The 18,153-nt window shown below is 36.8% G+C and overlaps 1 protein-coding gene across 1 annotated transcript; it reads left to right on the forward strand.

Moving 5' to 3' along the window:
- Positions 1 to 6,997: 6,997 nt before the first annotated feature.
- On the forward strand, positions 6,998 to 16,514 carry LOC145064408 (zinc finger BED domain-containing protein RICESLEEPER 2-like). The gene is made up of 4 exons (XM_079011869.1): positions 6,998 to 7,157; positions 15,385 to 16,080; positions 16,186 to 16,356; positions 16,444 to 16,514. Exons 1-4 carry the CDS (start codon positions 6,998 to 7,000, stop codon positions 16,512 to 16,514), a joined length of 1,098 nt encoding a protein of 365 aa, XP_078867995.1.
- Positions 16,515 to 18,153: the final 1,639 nt, after the last annotated feature.

The raw sequence follows: 18,153 nt of genomic DNA on the forward strand, positions 1-18,153 counted from the left end.
CGTTGTAGACGTCGTACAAAATCGACAAGAACAGTCGACTTGAACCATCGGATCCTGAGCTCCGTTCAGATAAGCCCTTGAAGAGGACTGTAAACATGCCGTTCCATTGTGGCGGCAAGCAGGATTTCTTGAACTTCGCGATGGAGGTGAGGACCTCCGTGTACCACATATTATAAAACATGTTGTAAAGCATCCCAACCGGAATTGTCTCCGGATTAATTCTTGAAGGGTCAGCAGCCAACCCTAGCAGTGTACCAAATCGTTGTCGAGAAATGGAGGTCTTGTGATCAGCAACCTCGAAAAACACCCTTTCGACGGCTTTGTCATAGTGTGCAGTCGAATACACCTGCGATAGAATCTCCATGGGCACAGACTCAACTCTGGAAAGTGCTGGAGCGATCTGGGATTACTTCAGGCACTCGATGATCGGAGCCATATAAGAATCGTACAACTGAGGAGTGAGGTCAATCACCAAGCATTGTTGAGGACGAATGGGAAGGATGTGTGAGGTAGCATGGACTGAGGATGATTCTGCCATTGTTGAAGGTAGAAGAAGAAGATGAACAGTGAAGCTTTTGGGAGTTTTTGTTCTCTTGGAAATTCCGGATGCAGTAAAGAGGTAAATAGGAGTATAGACTGCCTTTTATAGTGGGTGAAAGGAGAGAGAAAAATCGTTTCAAATCTTCTATGGAAATACGAAAAGGTTTCCGGAATGACAGATGCGTGACAGTTAAGGCATGGGACGATCACGTAGGAGAGAGAGTGTCAGATTCCTAGGATCACGCCGCCTAACAAGCGCCGTTTCAGAACATACCGTTTCAAATCCTCACGCGCCTTTAAGTGCCAGAGAGGTGTCGCTTGAAATTCGCACACGCGTCCATGATGTCAGTAAAAGTATGGGCGTTCCAAATTCACCCGCGTTCCCTTTTTACCGTCGTTTGAAATTCAATCCTTTTAACTCCCGCCTGAGTCAGCAACCCTTCGTCTTATCTTTTAAATGGCATCTTTTGAATTAACTTCCCACGTGGATGATTGTTGACCACAACTTGATAATTAACCACCAAAGCATTAATACAGCCTGTAATTATTAGTAATGGAATTTTGGAAAATCAAAGATTTTCGTGCTAAGAGTGTAAAAAAGAAAAGAAATAAAGCGACTCTTTTTAGGAATAAATGTGATGTCAATAATGACATGAAACAGATGATCCCGGGCACGAATCTCGTCCTTCAAGATCAAGAGAGATCTTAAAGTGGTTATGTGGTTTCCCGTTGAATTACGATCAAACACTTATTAATAAATGTTGAAAGGCTTCTATTAATTAGGCTTCTTAAGGGTGGCTTTCGCTTTGATGCAACAATTCTAATCTTGAAATAAGATAGAAAGTGAACAAAGTACTTGTGAGACCGGTGTAGTCTGTTGAACAAGTAGGTAGGAATTAATTTTAAATTGGCTCGGAAAATAGCAAATCTCAACAAAAAATTAAAAACTGGATCCCAAGGGAAGAAATGTTATGGTGTTTAACAATTTCATAGGAATCACACAAAAATAAAAATTTGAGATGGTAGTAAGATACGTCCGTCAATTCTTTGGTGAAAACTTGAGCAAATTTATTGTTCACCGTCAATTCAGATTTGGTGTTGAATTTTGGGTTTCACTCAGCTCGTAGTGGCACGAAACTGAGATCATAAACACAGTTGTTGTGTAACCATAAACCTTAGTGGTAATTTCTGAGAGTCTCAAGGGTTACGTTGATGAAATGAATGTAATGGAGAAATGTAATGGAGATGGTGTAAGAAACGAAAGTACCTCCGCTGCAAAAATAAGGACCAAGCAGAAAATTCTTATCTCATGTGAGAAAAGAGTGAGGTAGCTCACGATTAGAATAAATGGGATAGCCTAATTGGGAAGACAAGGTTTGTTTATACCAAGTCATTAAGGCTATTATTCAGAATCTTATGAGGCTTGGGACACATACAACAGCATGCTTCTAGGGACACTTAAGTAATCCAACAATTTTATCTTCATAAACGAACGAACACATAAATTAAATAAGTAAGAAAAAAAATTGGAAAGAGTAAGTAAAAAAAAACTTTGGAAAAATTTGAAGAACCGAACCCGAACGTTCGGCTGGTTTCGGTTTTGGAAAATTTTGAAAAACCGAACCCTTTGGAAAATTTTGAAAAACCGAACCCGAGCGTTCGGTTGGTTTCGGTTTTGGAAAATTTTGAAAAACCAATGAATTGAGACATGCAATCAGAATATACCTTTGACAATAATACAAACAACTTTGTACAAGAAATATACAACCAAGAAAACTACCTTTGTGGTGATGAGCGAGTTAGATAATTTAACCGAACCTGATCGTTCGGTCAATTTCGCTTCTTACTTTTGAGGTTGAGAGGTAGTTTGAGGTACTGACTCTGATTCCATCATACCTAGCCCTTGTAAAATTCTGTTGAATGATGCTTCAGGAAGAGCTTTGGTAAAGACGTCAGCCAGTTGATCAGTGGTTCGAACAAAGTGTACTTCAACGTTTCCATCTTCCACATGATCTTTGATGAAGTGATACCTCAGTGCTATGTGTTTGGTTTTAGAGTGCTGCACTGGGTTATGACAGATCCTAATTGCACTTTCAGAGTCACAATATAGTGGGATCTTCTTCATATTGAGTCCATAGTCTCGAAGTTGACTCTGGATCCAAATCACTTGGGAGGTGCAGGATGCAGTGGCTATGTATTCAGCTTCGGCAGTAGATAACGACACGCACATTTGTTTCTTTGATTGCCAGCTCACCAACTTCCCATCAAGGAATTGACAGCCGCCAGTGGTGCTTTTTCTATCGAGTCCACATCCTCCAAGGTCTGCATCTGAGTAGGCTTGAACGAAGAAGCCTGAGTTGGAAGGATACCATAGACCTAAGGAGGCAGTTCGCTTGAGATAACGTAAAAGAAGTGTATTCGATCATAATGGACGAGTCGCAATCGAATCCCATCAATATTTCCAACAGCATCGGTTCAACCACGAAGATTCCCATCCTATATACCCATGATTATGAAGTCTGGGCGCATCACTTCGAAGACTACATTATAGGATCTGAGGATAATGGATACCTCATATGGGAAGCAATCATTAATGGACCTTTCTCTCATTCTGCAACGTCGAGGATTATTAAAACTCAAAAGGAGTATAATGATCTACTGAAGGATGTCAAAGATATTGCGCAAGATGAAAATGATAAATTCCAGTGTAATATCAAGGCGTTACGATTGATCAGATTCGCCCTTCAGTCCGACACCTTCAGGTTGGTAAGCTCATGCACGACGGCAAAGGAAGTTTGGGATAGACTTCGTGAACTGTACTCTACAGACGAGGATCGATTGCGACTCGTCCATTATGATCGAATAACCTGTTCAAAGATCAGACTTGTAATAAATCAGATTAGGGCAAAACAATAAATATCAAGATACGTCAATAATGAGATGACGGCTCAATAAATATCAGTTATTGCGGAAAGACCCTAATTGAAACCTTTTCACAGAAAAGAAGTGTATTGATTACACAACCTTCTGCTCTGATACCAATTGATGAGATTAAAACTTAATCTGGAAGATCGATTAGATCTTAAACAGGTAAATAAATATTTAGACAGCAAGAATGAACGCAAAATAAAGAACAACTCAAGGATGAATCAAACGTGTCGAATGATTATAAAATAAACCCTCAGAAGAGCTCGATCAAGAACATCAACTGTAGAGGGTTGGAGATTTACAAGAACGATAAAGAAATCTATACTTCTATCGTAATGATCGTTACTTCTCTTAAATCGATAACCTAATATGCATGCAAGCATATCTTTATATAGTAAACCTAATAAACTCACGGTTGGACAGGCCCAAAACCGGAGTACAAAACAAATGGACTAATAGCCGAGCCCAATGACGCAATCTTCAAACGAGTCTTCAACTCAACAATAAGGAATAACACTACCATTGGGCCCACCAACAACCACAAGGTTAAACCTGGGAACACATTATTTAGTATTTTTTTAGACAAAAATACTAAATATAAATTAGTTGTGACATGTTTAAAAAGGTTGTCCTTAACTTTCCATATACTCCCTGTGCTGCTATATCCCCAATAATTTTCGTTTGAAAGAACAAAAATTGCAGGTCCACCTGGATCTTCATCTGCTTCATAAGTCTTTTTTCCATTGGTAACTCTTGGCCCACCACAATTGATATGAACTGAAGATATGTCTGGAGAAACATTAAAGGGATTAGCTTAATTTGTTTTTAATATTATGGAAACAGCTCTCTACACAAAATCAAACATGAAAAACTTAATTGGAATCTCTCTTATTACATAAAAGTTACATTTATTTTTGAAGAATAGTAGCAGGGTATAATTAAACTTACAAATTATTCCCAGTAGAGTAGCTTCTGTATAAGTTCCTGATGAATGAAAGAAAATGTTTAACTTCAGTTTTTAACTTTTTATGAGCAGATTAAAAGAGCATCTGAGAGCTGAAAACTTAAAATGATCTGTCAAAACCTGATGGCACAGTATTTCTCTAAAGTTGTTATAGGAAAGATCTATTGAACTGTATTATTAACAAGAGCATGTTGAGCTTCATGATTACCGATGCCATATACAAAATGATGCTGAAATGAGGCTCGAAAAAACAAACATATCAACATCTTTATTGGTGTTCATCCATGGAGACCCGCATAATCCTATGTTTCCTTTGTATGATGTGTCTTGGAAGGTCTGAAACTGGGAGCCTGTTGGGATTCTTCCTTCCAATTGATTGTATGAGAGATTAAAGGAGGAAAGGAAAGAAAGATTTGTGAGCATTGATGGGATGTCTCCAGTTAATTTGTTCCATGACATGTCTAATGATTCTAGCTGACTCAAATTCCCGATAGATGGTGGGATTAAGCCTGTGAAGTCATTATGTGATACATTGAACATATACAGAGCATTGAGTCTCCTAATTGTGTCTGGTATTTCACTAGAAAAACGGTTACTTGAGATGTCAATGGATGTGAAGATTGTCAAGATTTTCACCAGCTCCAACTCAAGTCCTTTGATTGTGACTGTCATATTATCTTGATAGTAGATTGGATCAAGAGATAAGACCGTGAAACTTAGGTGTTTCTTACCTGATGCTTCTCCATCAGTGCTAGTCATCATAACATCCCATTTCCAGAAACAATATGCAGGAACAGTACCATTGAAGCTATTGTGAGCTATGTCTACAATTAGCCTTTCAATAAAAGGCTTAGATAATGCATGCAAATTTATTCTAACCTTGGGGAATATTTAGGATTCTGACCTTGTGAAGCGTTAGACTGCTAATGAGATGCATGAATGAAAAAAATAGATAATATTCAAAATAAAACATGCACAAGCATATATATATATATATATATATATATATATATATATATATATATATATATATATATATATATATATTACCAAACGAGTTTTTGAGAATTAACTCCATTCATGAGTAACAGTAGCCAGGTCCTTCAAAGTTGTTCCAACATACACAAGTGCAAAGGTAATCGGCTGATAACCACATAAGTATATAACTAAGTAAGCACATGGTTATATAAATTAAATATAAATGTTTGAGTGAAGTTATTCCAACCTACACAAGTGCAAAGGTAATCTACTCACACCAAGGAACGTTGAAAACTGAAATCCATCAAACATGAAATTTAAATGATTCTATGCCTATGGGGTCAAATTCCATCCATTTTGGCAAGGCAACCAAACATGCCAGCCATGGAAAGGAATCTTAAATTCCAACACCAAGCAAACATGCCCAATGATTGGAATTCTTCTATAGATCTCATCCCTTGAGAAAACATATTGTGAATCATGCACCCTTGTAATAGCCTTTTAGTAGTTAATCGGGCATATTTAAGTGTTGTGCCTTAGGGAAAATAGGGACCAGTTTAAGAAGACATTGTTATCCGGCTGAAGTTCGAAACACTCCAATACCTAAATCAGCAAGTACAGTCAACTCAAGTACCTCATTTATTGAAACTTCAATCAAAAGTCAAAACAACTAGAAAGGGTAGAGCTTACAATGTCAAACACTTGGTTTGGATCCAAATTGATTATGCCAACCGTTTCTGTTGATGTATTTTCAGAACAAACTTCTGAACCTTGACAGAGAAGGGTAACTTACAATTTAAGAGCAACTAACAAAAGACCTAATCACCGACTGAACAGAAACTGAAGGCGGTTGATGAAGAGATGATTACCGTGGGGAAGGTGTTACTGGTGTAGGAAATTTTTGAACTCTGTTGGTCAAGAAGGTCAGTGAGTTTATAAGCAACAACATTGACTAGGGCTCGAATCGCAAAACTTCAAGTTCTGCTTCGTATTGAAATAATAATAATCCTGGCTAATCATAAAAAGGAAAGAAGAGGAACATAATTAATCTCCAATGAACATGACTGATTAGTGTAAAAAAGCATCTAATTGTGCTTAATTAGGATATAGTAATCAACTAATCATAGATAATCAATGAATCGTGTGACGTACCTTCATAACAGAGAAAACATTAACCATTTACTCTTTGAGCATGGCTGACATTTCAATGTCGAGCCTCCCTGCATCCACCTGGTTAACCCTAGATATTGCGATTGTAATTGCAGACTGCAAACAAATTTACCAATAGAAATTGAGAGAAACACGTTTACGAAATGCACAACAGAAGAGAAACACGTATACAAAAACTTTGAATAGATTAACCATTCTATGAAACAGAGAAATGAGAATAGAAATCCAAATGATATACCTGGAGAAAGTTAGTGTGATTAAACTTCCACAGGTGGAGCACCACCAGTCGATGATGAAGTTGGGGGAATCGTGGGAGCCTGAGGTGGAATCACCAGTACCACCACAGGTGGGATTCCAACGACAGGTACATGTGATAAAGCAATTGATGTAGAGATCGAACTCGGGGATGGAACAGATATGGATGGCAACGAAGATTCTGGGGTTGGTGGTGGTGTAGCGGCGGGAGCTGCTAGTTTGGCAAATAACTCCACTGGAAGAAGAATGAAGGATTTAAAAGAGCTTGAGGACGAGGGTATCAAGATGATTCTGTTTCCATATGTGAATAGGGTTTTAGCTTGTAAATGATGCTAGCTGGTGGCGGACATGATATGATATTAGGGTTTCAAAGTGTGTGAGTTGACCGAGGATGGCCACACAATCACAGGCATGCTCTGGATTGGATCTCTCATAGATCTCACACTATCTCATCGTCGTCGTGAGGCATTTGATCACGAAAGCAAGAGCAATTATGCTATGAACACGAAGGCTAGGCTTTTTCTTGCTAATTGGAAGAGGCAGGGGTTCTAATTTTTGGGATTAGATCCGATTTCAAAGAGTAACAATAGATTTCACTAAAAACCCTTTCCCGGTTCTCTTGACCTTTGGTTACCTCAGTCGATCGATTCAAGCTTTCAATAAAAACCCTAGGTAGCGACTGAGACTAGAGGGAAAGGAAGCATCGTCGATAATTAGGGCAAGAGGGAAAGAAGAAAAAGATAGCGGGGTTTTTTATTTTTTAGGATTTCATTTTCCCCCGTATGGAACGTGCGTTCCATTAAAATTTATAAAGCGACATCTTTAGACGACGCACAATTTATTATAGGTGCCCTCTGTGTTTTTTTTTGTTTAGACACTAATTTAAGGGCACACAACAATGCATGACCTAAATCCTTAAATTTTTTGAAAAGACGACACTTTTTTAGTGTCACTCTCTTTTGTGTAACATAAATCAATGAGTGTCGTTGTTTGCACGTCGTAAAAGAGTCTTTTTCTTGTAGTGATAACTATATTAAAATCTATAAGACTATTAGTCTGTAAGAGTATGTATGAATTTGAATTAAGTTAGGATGTATAAGAATATATAAGAATGTTGTCATTCTTCAATCGGGGATTCAAGAATTATGTTATTCTTCAATAATATTTTAATAGAATAAAATTCTGAAAGAACATAATTCTAACAAAAAAACATTTTGACGAAATAAAATCGGTTATGTTACAAATTGCGTTAGAAATAAAATTGAATTAATTTAAAAAATTTAGATTTTTAAAATTAGGAGAATTAATTATCCCTAAAAATCCGAAAGTTTTCTATTTTAAATATAGTTAATTGTCCAAAATATCACTATGTTGAAATTTGTGTGATTATTTGGTATATGTTTTCCCATTGTAATATCATAGACTGTCAGATCATGACCATTAATTATATTCATCCATTGGTCCAGAATTGTGTTTGCGAACGCACAATAGATGTAGGGAATACAGTAACCTTAGCCACACACACACACACACACACACACACACACATATATATATATATATATATATATATATATATATATATATATATATATATGTAAATCTAATGTAGCTAAAGAGTAATACCTAAGGTCACATGAATTGTTTGTATGACCATATGTATTATTTAGCGACATATAGAGATACCTAATATACCTAAATGTAGTACCTATAGTCATAGTTGTTAAAATCCCGATTGAAACATCCCATTTTCACTACCAAAAATTTTCATTTTACTTAAGTAAAGCTTCCCATTTTTAAATCCATTTTGAAGAAAACCGTTTATTCAAAATATATTTATTGAAAATTAGAGTAATATTAAAGAACAGAATCTTCATTGTTGCTAATGAATGTGTACTTTCACGCCTTCGCCTTCGCATGATGACCGATGATACATGAAACAATAAACAACTGAGTAATCACAAAGCTTAGTGAGTTTCCCCCAAAATACCCCATACGATAAACATACAAACATGAATCGGATCCACTTATCCATCAAGGTGGAATACCCAATGATTGATGACATACTGCCTCAACCTAACCGCTCTTCCTGAGCCTCCGTGCCTACGGTTTACAGCCATCCTGCACCAGGTATTTTGTCCTACAATACAAACAAGACCGCCTTAACCCACTACTACCATATGTCGACATATAAACAATCAATGATCAAGTAGGCCTATAATAGCGGCAAGCAACAATCATACAGCTCACTACCATCTACTAGTCCTCACACAGTACATTATCCCGCTACCATCTATCCTCCATCAAATGCATAACCACAAGTAACAAGAGGTGAGATAGAAACCCAAAGAGATGATCCTACTCTAGAGCCACAACCAAACAAGGAACATGCAAGAGAGCCTATATCAAGAATTCTCATGTTATCCTATGTGACCACATACAGCCCCTAAGGCACTGCATTAGATGATAACACCCAAGTACATGTAGACATACCGATCTACATAACACTACTGCATAACATCATCCAAAATAATAGGATACAAATATAACATATCACTACTACATAACAACATCCCAATTACTGGGATACAGATCTAACGTGTCACTACAACATAGCAACATGCCAACTACCAGGATATAGATCTAACATGTCACTACAACATAACAACATACCAACTACCAAGATACAGATCTAACAGGTCGCTACAACGTAGCACATACTAAATACCAACAATCCAAGGGATACATAACCGTATACTCAGAGGTGAGATAGACACCCGAACATATGAGCCTACTCTAGAGCCACAACCAAACAAGGAACAGGAAAGAAAGCCTAAATTATGAGTCCTGATTCATTCCTACATGACTATATACAGTCGCTAAGGCATCCTTCTACTAACAGAAAACCAAAAATATTGGGCCGACGTTGGTGCCTTCAACCCATGGGTACAATGAGGCAAAACTCACATGAATTGAAAACCATGAAAGACTGCGATATGTTCCCTTCTACACTGCTTGTTCCCGTGAATCCACTAACACCAGAACCAGATAAAATCTTAATCAATAGCCCATAATCCTTAACTTTAACCCAAGGTCAAACTTGGTCAAAAAGTCAATGGTCAACGAAAGTCAACAAAAATCAAAGTCCAAGGCAGTTGAGTACGCCTAGCGTACTGAACATACGCCCAATGTACGCAGCTTGATCCTACTCCTTCATTAAGCACATAATATCTTAAGGAATTTTCACCCAAACTCAGATCTAGCCTCAAAGCATTGTCTTAATTTATAAAGTTTCAACCTTTATGACTTTCCATGGCTAGGGAAGGTTCAAAAGCTAAAACCCTAACTTATTAATCGATTAATACATCACATCTCGTGCATAGAAGGGATAGAAGGATCAATATCACATTTTTATGGTTCCTAATAGCTCCATAATGGATAAAGTTTCAAAACTTATCAATTAGAATGGTCCTAACAAACAAGATCTAGTCTTTAAGTCTCAAAGGGACCAAAAGTGCATCTTTCTCAACTTTATCCATTAATTTCAAGTCTCTAACCTTCAGATCTGAATCAATATGATGTTTAGATGGATAAAGTTTCCAACTTTATCCATAACAAGGTCACAAACTTTCAAGATCTAAACTTTATGCACTTAAAGTGACCAAAAGCTCATAACACCCAAAACTAGCTAGATCTAACAATTTCATTATCAAGATTCAAACATTATACCTCTAAAAAAAGATCAAGGTGAACAAGGTCTGGATCTACATGCTTTAATGCAACTAACACTTCTTGAATGAGTTCCTTCTTCTCTAAGGAGCACCAACAACACTCAATAGCACTTAAAAACACCTTCTTTTTGCTCACACGGCTAAAACTAAGGTTAGGGTTTCAAGGGAGGGTGTCAGAGAGGTGGAGGTTGATAATAGAATGGGTTTGGGGAAGTTAAGGAGCTTAAATAGGGACCACACCACGAAAATAGGGTTGGGGCACTGATCGTGTATGCCCAACGCACTCTATTTACTTCCAACGTACTAGACTAAGCCCAAAACATTCCTAACATCTAACGGTCATAACTTCTTCGTTTCAACTCCATTTTTGACGTTCTTTATATCTACGGATAGGTGTTGAAGATCTCTACAATATTATATAAACATCTTGGACTAAAAAATTCTCGAAAAAATTCCATATTTCATGCAAGAACCCGACCTATGAATTTCCTTGTTCTACCCTTCAACCCAAAACACAATTCAAAGGCTTAGATCTCATAGCCATCATTTCCTCCTTCCAAAAGGTTTAAATATTACCTCCTTCCACAAGGACTAAACTTTGCCTCCTTAAGGCCCAAAGCCTTACATAATCGACTTCCAGCCCTCGATCCTGAAATAAGAAATGATGGAAAACAGGATGTTACAATTCTCCCCTACTTAAATTAGACTTCGTCCTCAAAATCATCTCTCGCTTCCGTTTCATGATGAAACCCCTCACATCAACCACACTAACCGAAAACCCATAGATTTGATCAGATCTAAACCTCCTCGACTAAACGTCATCCTTCTAATCCCGCACATAAGTGCAACATCGCAACGATAACCAACTGGTCACATACCAAACTAGGCCACACTCCTTCTTGGCTTCGATAAACCTGTTTAGTTATCTACTGACAATAATAAGTCTTACCCTTAACTTAACTAATCCTACTAGGTCTTCTAGATGTGACTCAGACCACCATGCCCCAATCAAACAATAACAGACAAGGAAGCCTTCTCACATCCGTCAACCTGGATTCCTAACACCCTAGAGTCTAAAGCACAAGCACATCCTACATATGATGCCACAAATAAAAATAATACGACTTGAAGGGAAATCCAATAGATGGCGATGATCTTGACGCGTAACTGAAAGATTCAGCAGCTGTACGAAAGTCTTGAACTTGGAGAAATTCGACAGAGAACCGTACCTTGGCAAAAGGTCTTCCTACTACGAGGTTCCACTCTCCCCCACTTGAAATATGCTAGAATCTGACAACTTCACAATCCTTAGATACCCAGACTAACCTGAACTCCACCACTTGACCCCAACCACTGATATCCAAATACACAAGAGAATCTAAACCCACACAACTTTCATAATTCCTAACACACAGACAATCCGATGAAAAAGATAATTAATCCATTCATAACAAGAAATGAAATTCAACTGAGCTAACTAAGATAATTCCATTCAACTAATCATCCAAGATTACAAATAAACTTCAAAACATAAACAGAACACACAGATGAATACCATCACTACAAAAATCGATAAAATAGAAGAACTGATAACTCAAACCTCGCCCCCCAAAACTCCTGTTGTCCCATGACGACCATTGAGTAACTGCCAAGCTAGGGGTGTAGGGTAGGGTGAGCATTTGGACCGGTAGACCGGACCGGACCGGACCGTTTTTTTGGACCCCCGGTCCGGTTCTCGGTTCTAAGATTTCTATCCGGTCCGGTCCGGTTTTTACCGGGTTTAGAACCGGTTGGACATGTTTAAAAAAAATCAATTTAAATTAAGCACATTTGGCACAAGAGATTTGTTTATGTATGTCATATGTATGATTCCCTTATCTAACGTCAAAAACCCAAAAATGCATAAAAGCCCATTTGGCACACAAATATCAAATCCAGTTGATTTTCTTTTTCTTATAGTTTTCACTTAGTAGATATCAATTCCCGTTTATTAAAAAGAAAGCAAAATATATATGAAATTTAACATTAAATTAATAGGCTTTTGAGTCTTGACGTTCCCTTTCCCATAACAGTATGTAGCCTACCAATTACCAAATGCAAAGAAAGATCGACATCGACTCGATCATCGAAAGTTTCAAGTCGCAAGTCGGACTTGTAGCCCTTCTCTCAAGTCGCAAGCCGGATGTAAATTTCAGGTTTTCGTTCCTTCTCAGTTCTCTCAACCTTCTCGGCTTCTCAGTTCTCTCTCTCTCTCTCTCTCTCTCTCTCTCTCTCTCTCTCTCTCTCTCTCTCTCTCTCTCTCTCTCTCTTTCTCTCAAGTCTCAACTCTCAAGTGTCGATTCTCCCTCTCTCAAGTCTCAGGTGTCGATTCAAGTGAAAAACGATTTCTGTGAAACTCAAGTCTCGATTTAGATGTAATGGAATCAAAAATCCGGAATGCTAATTGGATTGGAGTTGATGATGATGAAACTCAAGTAAGGGTTACGATTTTTGGTTGTTTTTTTGTTAATTTTTGTTGAAATAACAAAGAATGTTGTCATATTTAGTTGAATACTTGTCAAAAAAAATTTATTGTTATTATATGTAAACTAGGGTTATAATTTTTTGTTGATTTTTTTCAATTTTTTGTTGAATGTCATAAAGTATGTTATATTTAGTTTATTTGTTGTCAATTTTTTTTATTGTGATTGTATGTAAACTAGGGTTATGAGTTTTGGTTGAATTTTGCTAATTTTTGTTGAAAGTTATAAAGTATGTTGCTATATTTTGTTGATTAATTGTGAAACAGTTTTTGTTGTGACTATATGTAAACTAGGGTTACAATTTTTGGTTGCATTTTGTTAATTTTTCTTGAATGTTATAAAGTATGTCGTTATATTTTGTTGATTAATTGTGAAAACATTTTTGTTGTGAGTATATGTAAACTAGGTTACGAATGTTGATGAAGAGGAATTTATTGAGAATACACCACAAATCAATTTAGTTGATGATTCGGCAAAAGATGATCAATCAAATTTTAACAAACGAAAAAGAACAAATGGCAAAACGAAAACAAGTCGCAAAAAAACAAACAAACAAGTGGCAAAGAAACATCCTCTTGTTGGGACACATTATATAAAGTTATAATAAAAGAGGATAGATGGTTTCGAAAGAAGATATGGAAAATGTCATTGGTGTGAAAGGCTACTAAAGGCAGATGTGGAAAGAAACGGGACTTCTAGTTTACTTAAGCACGTAGGTAGGTGTCAAAAAAACCCGGATAAGCTACAAGATCCAACTCAAACCAAATTGAATCTAAACAAGGATTCAAATTGGGATACTAGTGTTAAAACATGGAAACACGATGATGCAAGGATCAAAAAAGCATTACTTAACCTTTTTGTGGTAGGTGAACTACCTTTCAAGTTCCTTGAAAACGAGGCTTTTGTGGAATACACCAATGCACTTAATGCGAAGGTCATGTTGCCATCTAGACATACAATATCCCAGAATGTTTCCAAGTTTTACATAGAAGAAAGAACCAAAATGCTTCAAATTTTAAGTAACCCAAAGACCGCTATACATTTGACAACGGACACTTGGACGTCTTCTTGTCAAAGGACTACTTACATGGTGGTCACGGCTCACTTCATAGACGAGAATTGGATGATGCACAAGAGAATTATAAACTTTAGGGAGATAGATAGCCTTAAGGGAGAGGATATGGGCCAAGAATTACTCGATTGTATTCGTGGATAGGGAATGAAAAATTTCATGACCATTACCTTGGACAACACCGCTACAAACAACAAGGCAATTGACTTTTTAGTCAAAAAGTTGCCCAATCTTTACGAGGGTGGAAAGCATTTCCAAGTTAGGTGTATGTCCCACATTTTAAACCTTATCGTAAAGGATGGACTAAAATAACAAAACTATCATGTTGAGTGTATCCAAAAGGCGGTACGGTATATTAGATTGTCACCACAAAGAATAAACAAGTTCAAGAAGGCGATGAAAGATTGTGGCTTACAAACGAAGAAGTTTCTATGTGGTGACACTCCTACCCGATGGAACTCGACTTTCGAGTTATTGAAGTCCGCATATCAGTTACAAGAAGCATTTACGGAATTTGGCGTAAGAGGTTATATTTATTTTTAAGTTATATTTCAGCTTTTCAGCAAGATTTTTAAGATTTTGTAATCTGTGACGTTTTTTAAACACCCATAACTCATTTGTTTTAAGTCGGATTGACCTACGGTTTTTTTCAACATTTAGTTTACAGTTTTTAGATGAATTTAGTCTATAATTTTGCTTATTTTGGTACTATATTCACTGAGTTACAATCCTTCAAAGTAGAGCTATCAAAGCTGAAAAAATTCAGCTTTTTCAGCAAGATTTTGTAATCTGTGACGGTTTTTAAACACCCATTAATCATTCGTTTTAAGTCGGATTGACCTCCGGTTTTTTTCCAACATTTAGTTTACAGTTTGTAGATGAATTTAGACTATAATTTTGTTTATTTTGGTTTTATATTCACTGAGTTACAATCCTTCAAAGTAGAGCTATCAAAGCTGAAAAAATTCAGCTTTTCAGCAAGATTTTGTAATCTGTGACGTTTTTTAAACACCCATAACTCATTCGTTTTAAGTCGGATTGACCTCCGGTTTTTTACAACATTTAGTTTACAGTTTGTAGATGAATTTAGACTATAATGTTGTTTATTTTGGTGTTATATTCACTGAGTTACAATCCTTCAAAGTAGAGCTATCAAAGCTAAAAAAATTCAGCTTTTTAGTATTATTTTATACTATAATTCTGAATTTTAAGTATCTTTGACAGATAAATCATATGAAAGGGATCTCGGTAGAGTACCGGAAAATTATGACTTTGAAGTTGTAACCGAAATGGTGAAGTTCTTTGAAAAATTCAAAACAAAAATAGAGCTTGTTTCGGCTACATCAAAACCTTTGGTTAATCTTTTTATCCGGGAAGTCTTAGATGTGGATACACAGCTAAGAATGTGGTCAACCAAACCAATGTTTCTCGATATGTTAAAAGATATGAAGACAAAATACGACAAGTATTGGGGTGCATACAGCAAGATGAACGATTTTATGAACTTTGCGGTTTTACTTGATCCTACCACCAACTCACCATTTTTGTTACATGTTTTTAAAAAAATGATCGGGTACATGGAACCGTCATTGAACCCCGCGAGCATAGACATAAAAGCACGTCAAATGGTCCGAGAGGTTGAGAATAGGATGGAGAATTTATTTACGATCTACTTGGAACGATTTGACAACGGTGGATCATTTCAACAAGAAGCGAGTCAAATAGTCATTGGTGTTGATGATGATAACGATTTTTTCGGTGATTTTCTTTGTACGGGAGGTAGCAACTCGGATCCAACGGATAACGAGTTACGAACTTATTTGAAAGAGAATATAGTTAATTATAAAAAAGATTTCTCAATTCTCGGGTGGTGGAGAGTAAACGCAATTAGGTTCCCAACAATTGCTCGGATGGCGAAAGGTGATTACTTTTTTTTTAGTTTTTCATAGTTTCTTTATAAATTAATGTTGTTACCATTTAATTCTTTGTTGTTAGACATATTGGCGATATAAATCTCAAGTGTAGCGTCCGAGTCTGCGTTTAGCACATGTGGTAAAGTTGTAAGTGAGTATCGGACTAGTTTATCGACGTTGATAATTGAAGCTTTGTTATGCACCCAAGATTGGGTGAGAAAGTCTACAAATCCGATAGTTGACAACGTTGATGACATCTTGAACGATGATGATATAGCTTTGGGTAAAAAAATTACAATCCTTGTTCTTTTTTTATACAATTATTACTTTTTATTAAATACTAACAACATTTTCATTTCTGTTTATGTAGAGATCGCACAAGCTTTAAATATGTTACATATGGATGACAATGATATGGGGAAGAGACCAATGGAAGATTAGATTATGAGCTTATGAAGTTTGTTAGTTTGAATGATTTTAAAGTTTAAACTATGATTTTTGTTGTTACGGTAATACTTTTGTATGTTTGTATTAAAATTATTTAACTTTTGTTGGTGAACTTGATTTATATGTTAGTTACTTTTATTTGGAAAATTAATTTTTGCTGATAATATTATACATCAATGTAGATTAGTTATGCATAAAACGGAAATGTATTAATTTTGCAAGTTATAATATTATATATCAATGTAGATTACTTATACTCTATGCAATTAAAGTTGTACCGGTCCAAACGGGTCCAAAAACCGGAAAACGCGGACCTGGACCTGTACATGGACACGGACACGGACACAGACACGACTCATCGGTCCGGTCTATGGTCCACAAAATTCTCCATAACCGGTCCGGTCCAAGAGCAAGTCCGGTCCAAATGCTCACCCCTAATCTCCGGGATTGCCTCTCGGATGGTTGCGGCCACCTCATCATGAATCATCATGTGAATCTCATCATTGCTGACTCCATTGCTCTCTGGGTTGTGGCGTGTCCCCACCATGATCTCTCTGAAACACAACACAAAATAATTAGAGACTCGCTCAAGTATACTCACACTCGATCACTCGCCCCTACTTGTTCCTCAACATCCTAAGGATTCTTACTTGGAGTACTGCCTACAGATCCGGTGCTTTCAATAGTACGAGCCCAATACTACCTTCCATACCAAATTTGTATTCACCCTGAGTTCACCTCCTGGGATCCCGATTCACAAGTACTCTATATCTCACAAGGCAAAGACTACTCTCTCGGTAGACCTCTCACAAGCTCATCTAGGTGTCTCTCCTAGATTTTCTCTCAACTCAAGAGCATTCTCTAGGTGATCTCTGCTAAATACTCATACTCGGCTCACACTCAAAAGCAAATCACAGATAGCAACAACTTCTAGGCTAAGGCATCACAAATCAGGCCATTCTAGTCCCAAAATTTGAAATACCTAGCCTATTCTCTAGCATGCATAATATCTCATAATATATCACATAACACAAAAGTAAGGGTATTTTGGGAAATCACCGTTCGGGCTCTGGCTGATTGCACACACTGCTCCAACTCATTTTCTCTTAGACTCTTTCTCATTTTAAAAAAATTATCTCTTTTTGAAGTTTTTTCTCAAATCCTCAGTTTGAGTCCGAACACGCCCGACGGTGCATCCGAATCCCTCAAACCAAGACTCTGATACCAACTTGTAACGACATAAATTTTCAAACCAAATATTTCAATTTAAAAACACATTTATCACAATAACAAAATCCCAAAATATCACAATGTCAAACATCAAATCCCATAATCAAAAATTATATATATATATATATATATATATATATATATATATATATATATATATATATAACTCCAGGATCCTCTAAATCATAACTCAAACTCTGATGTGTGTGGACAATCATGCTGGCGCCTTCCCGTAATCTTGAGATGTACCTAAAACACATAACACATAACACGGTAAGCACGAAGCTTAATGAGTTCCCCAAAATACCACATACAACTCATTAGACACTCGAGGCTATAACTCTATAAGACCCTCTTGGTCAATGTGTCTCAGTAGGACCCTTCAGTCCCACAACTCTGGTGG

Source organism: Lactuca serriola, chromosome 7 (assembly GCF_051521515.1).
Source record: "Lactuca serriola cultivar US96UC23 chromosome 7, Lser_US96UC23_V15, whole genome shotgun sequence".
Lineage (NCBI taxonomy): Eukaryota > Viridiplantae > Streptophyta > Magnoliopsida > Asterales > Asteraceae > Lactuca > Lactuca serriola.

Coding starts and splice junctions, on each gene's coding strand:
- LOC145064408 (XM_079011869.1), top strand. CDS start 6,998: ATGGATGGCAACGAAGATTCTGGGGTTGGTGGTGGTGTAGCGGCGGGA. Junction 16,081..16,185: donor AATTGCTCGGATGGCGAAAG/GTGATTACTTTT, acceptor TCTCAAGTGTAG/CGTCCGAGTCTGCGTTTAGC. Junction 16,357..16,443: donor CGATGATGATATAGCTTTGG/GTAAAAAAATTA, acceptor CTGTTTATGTAG/AGATCGCACAAGCTTTAAAT.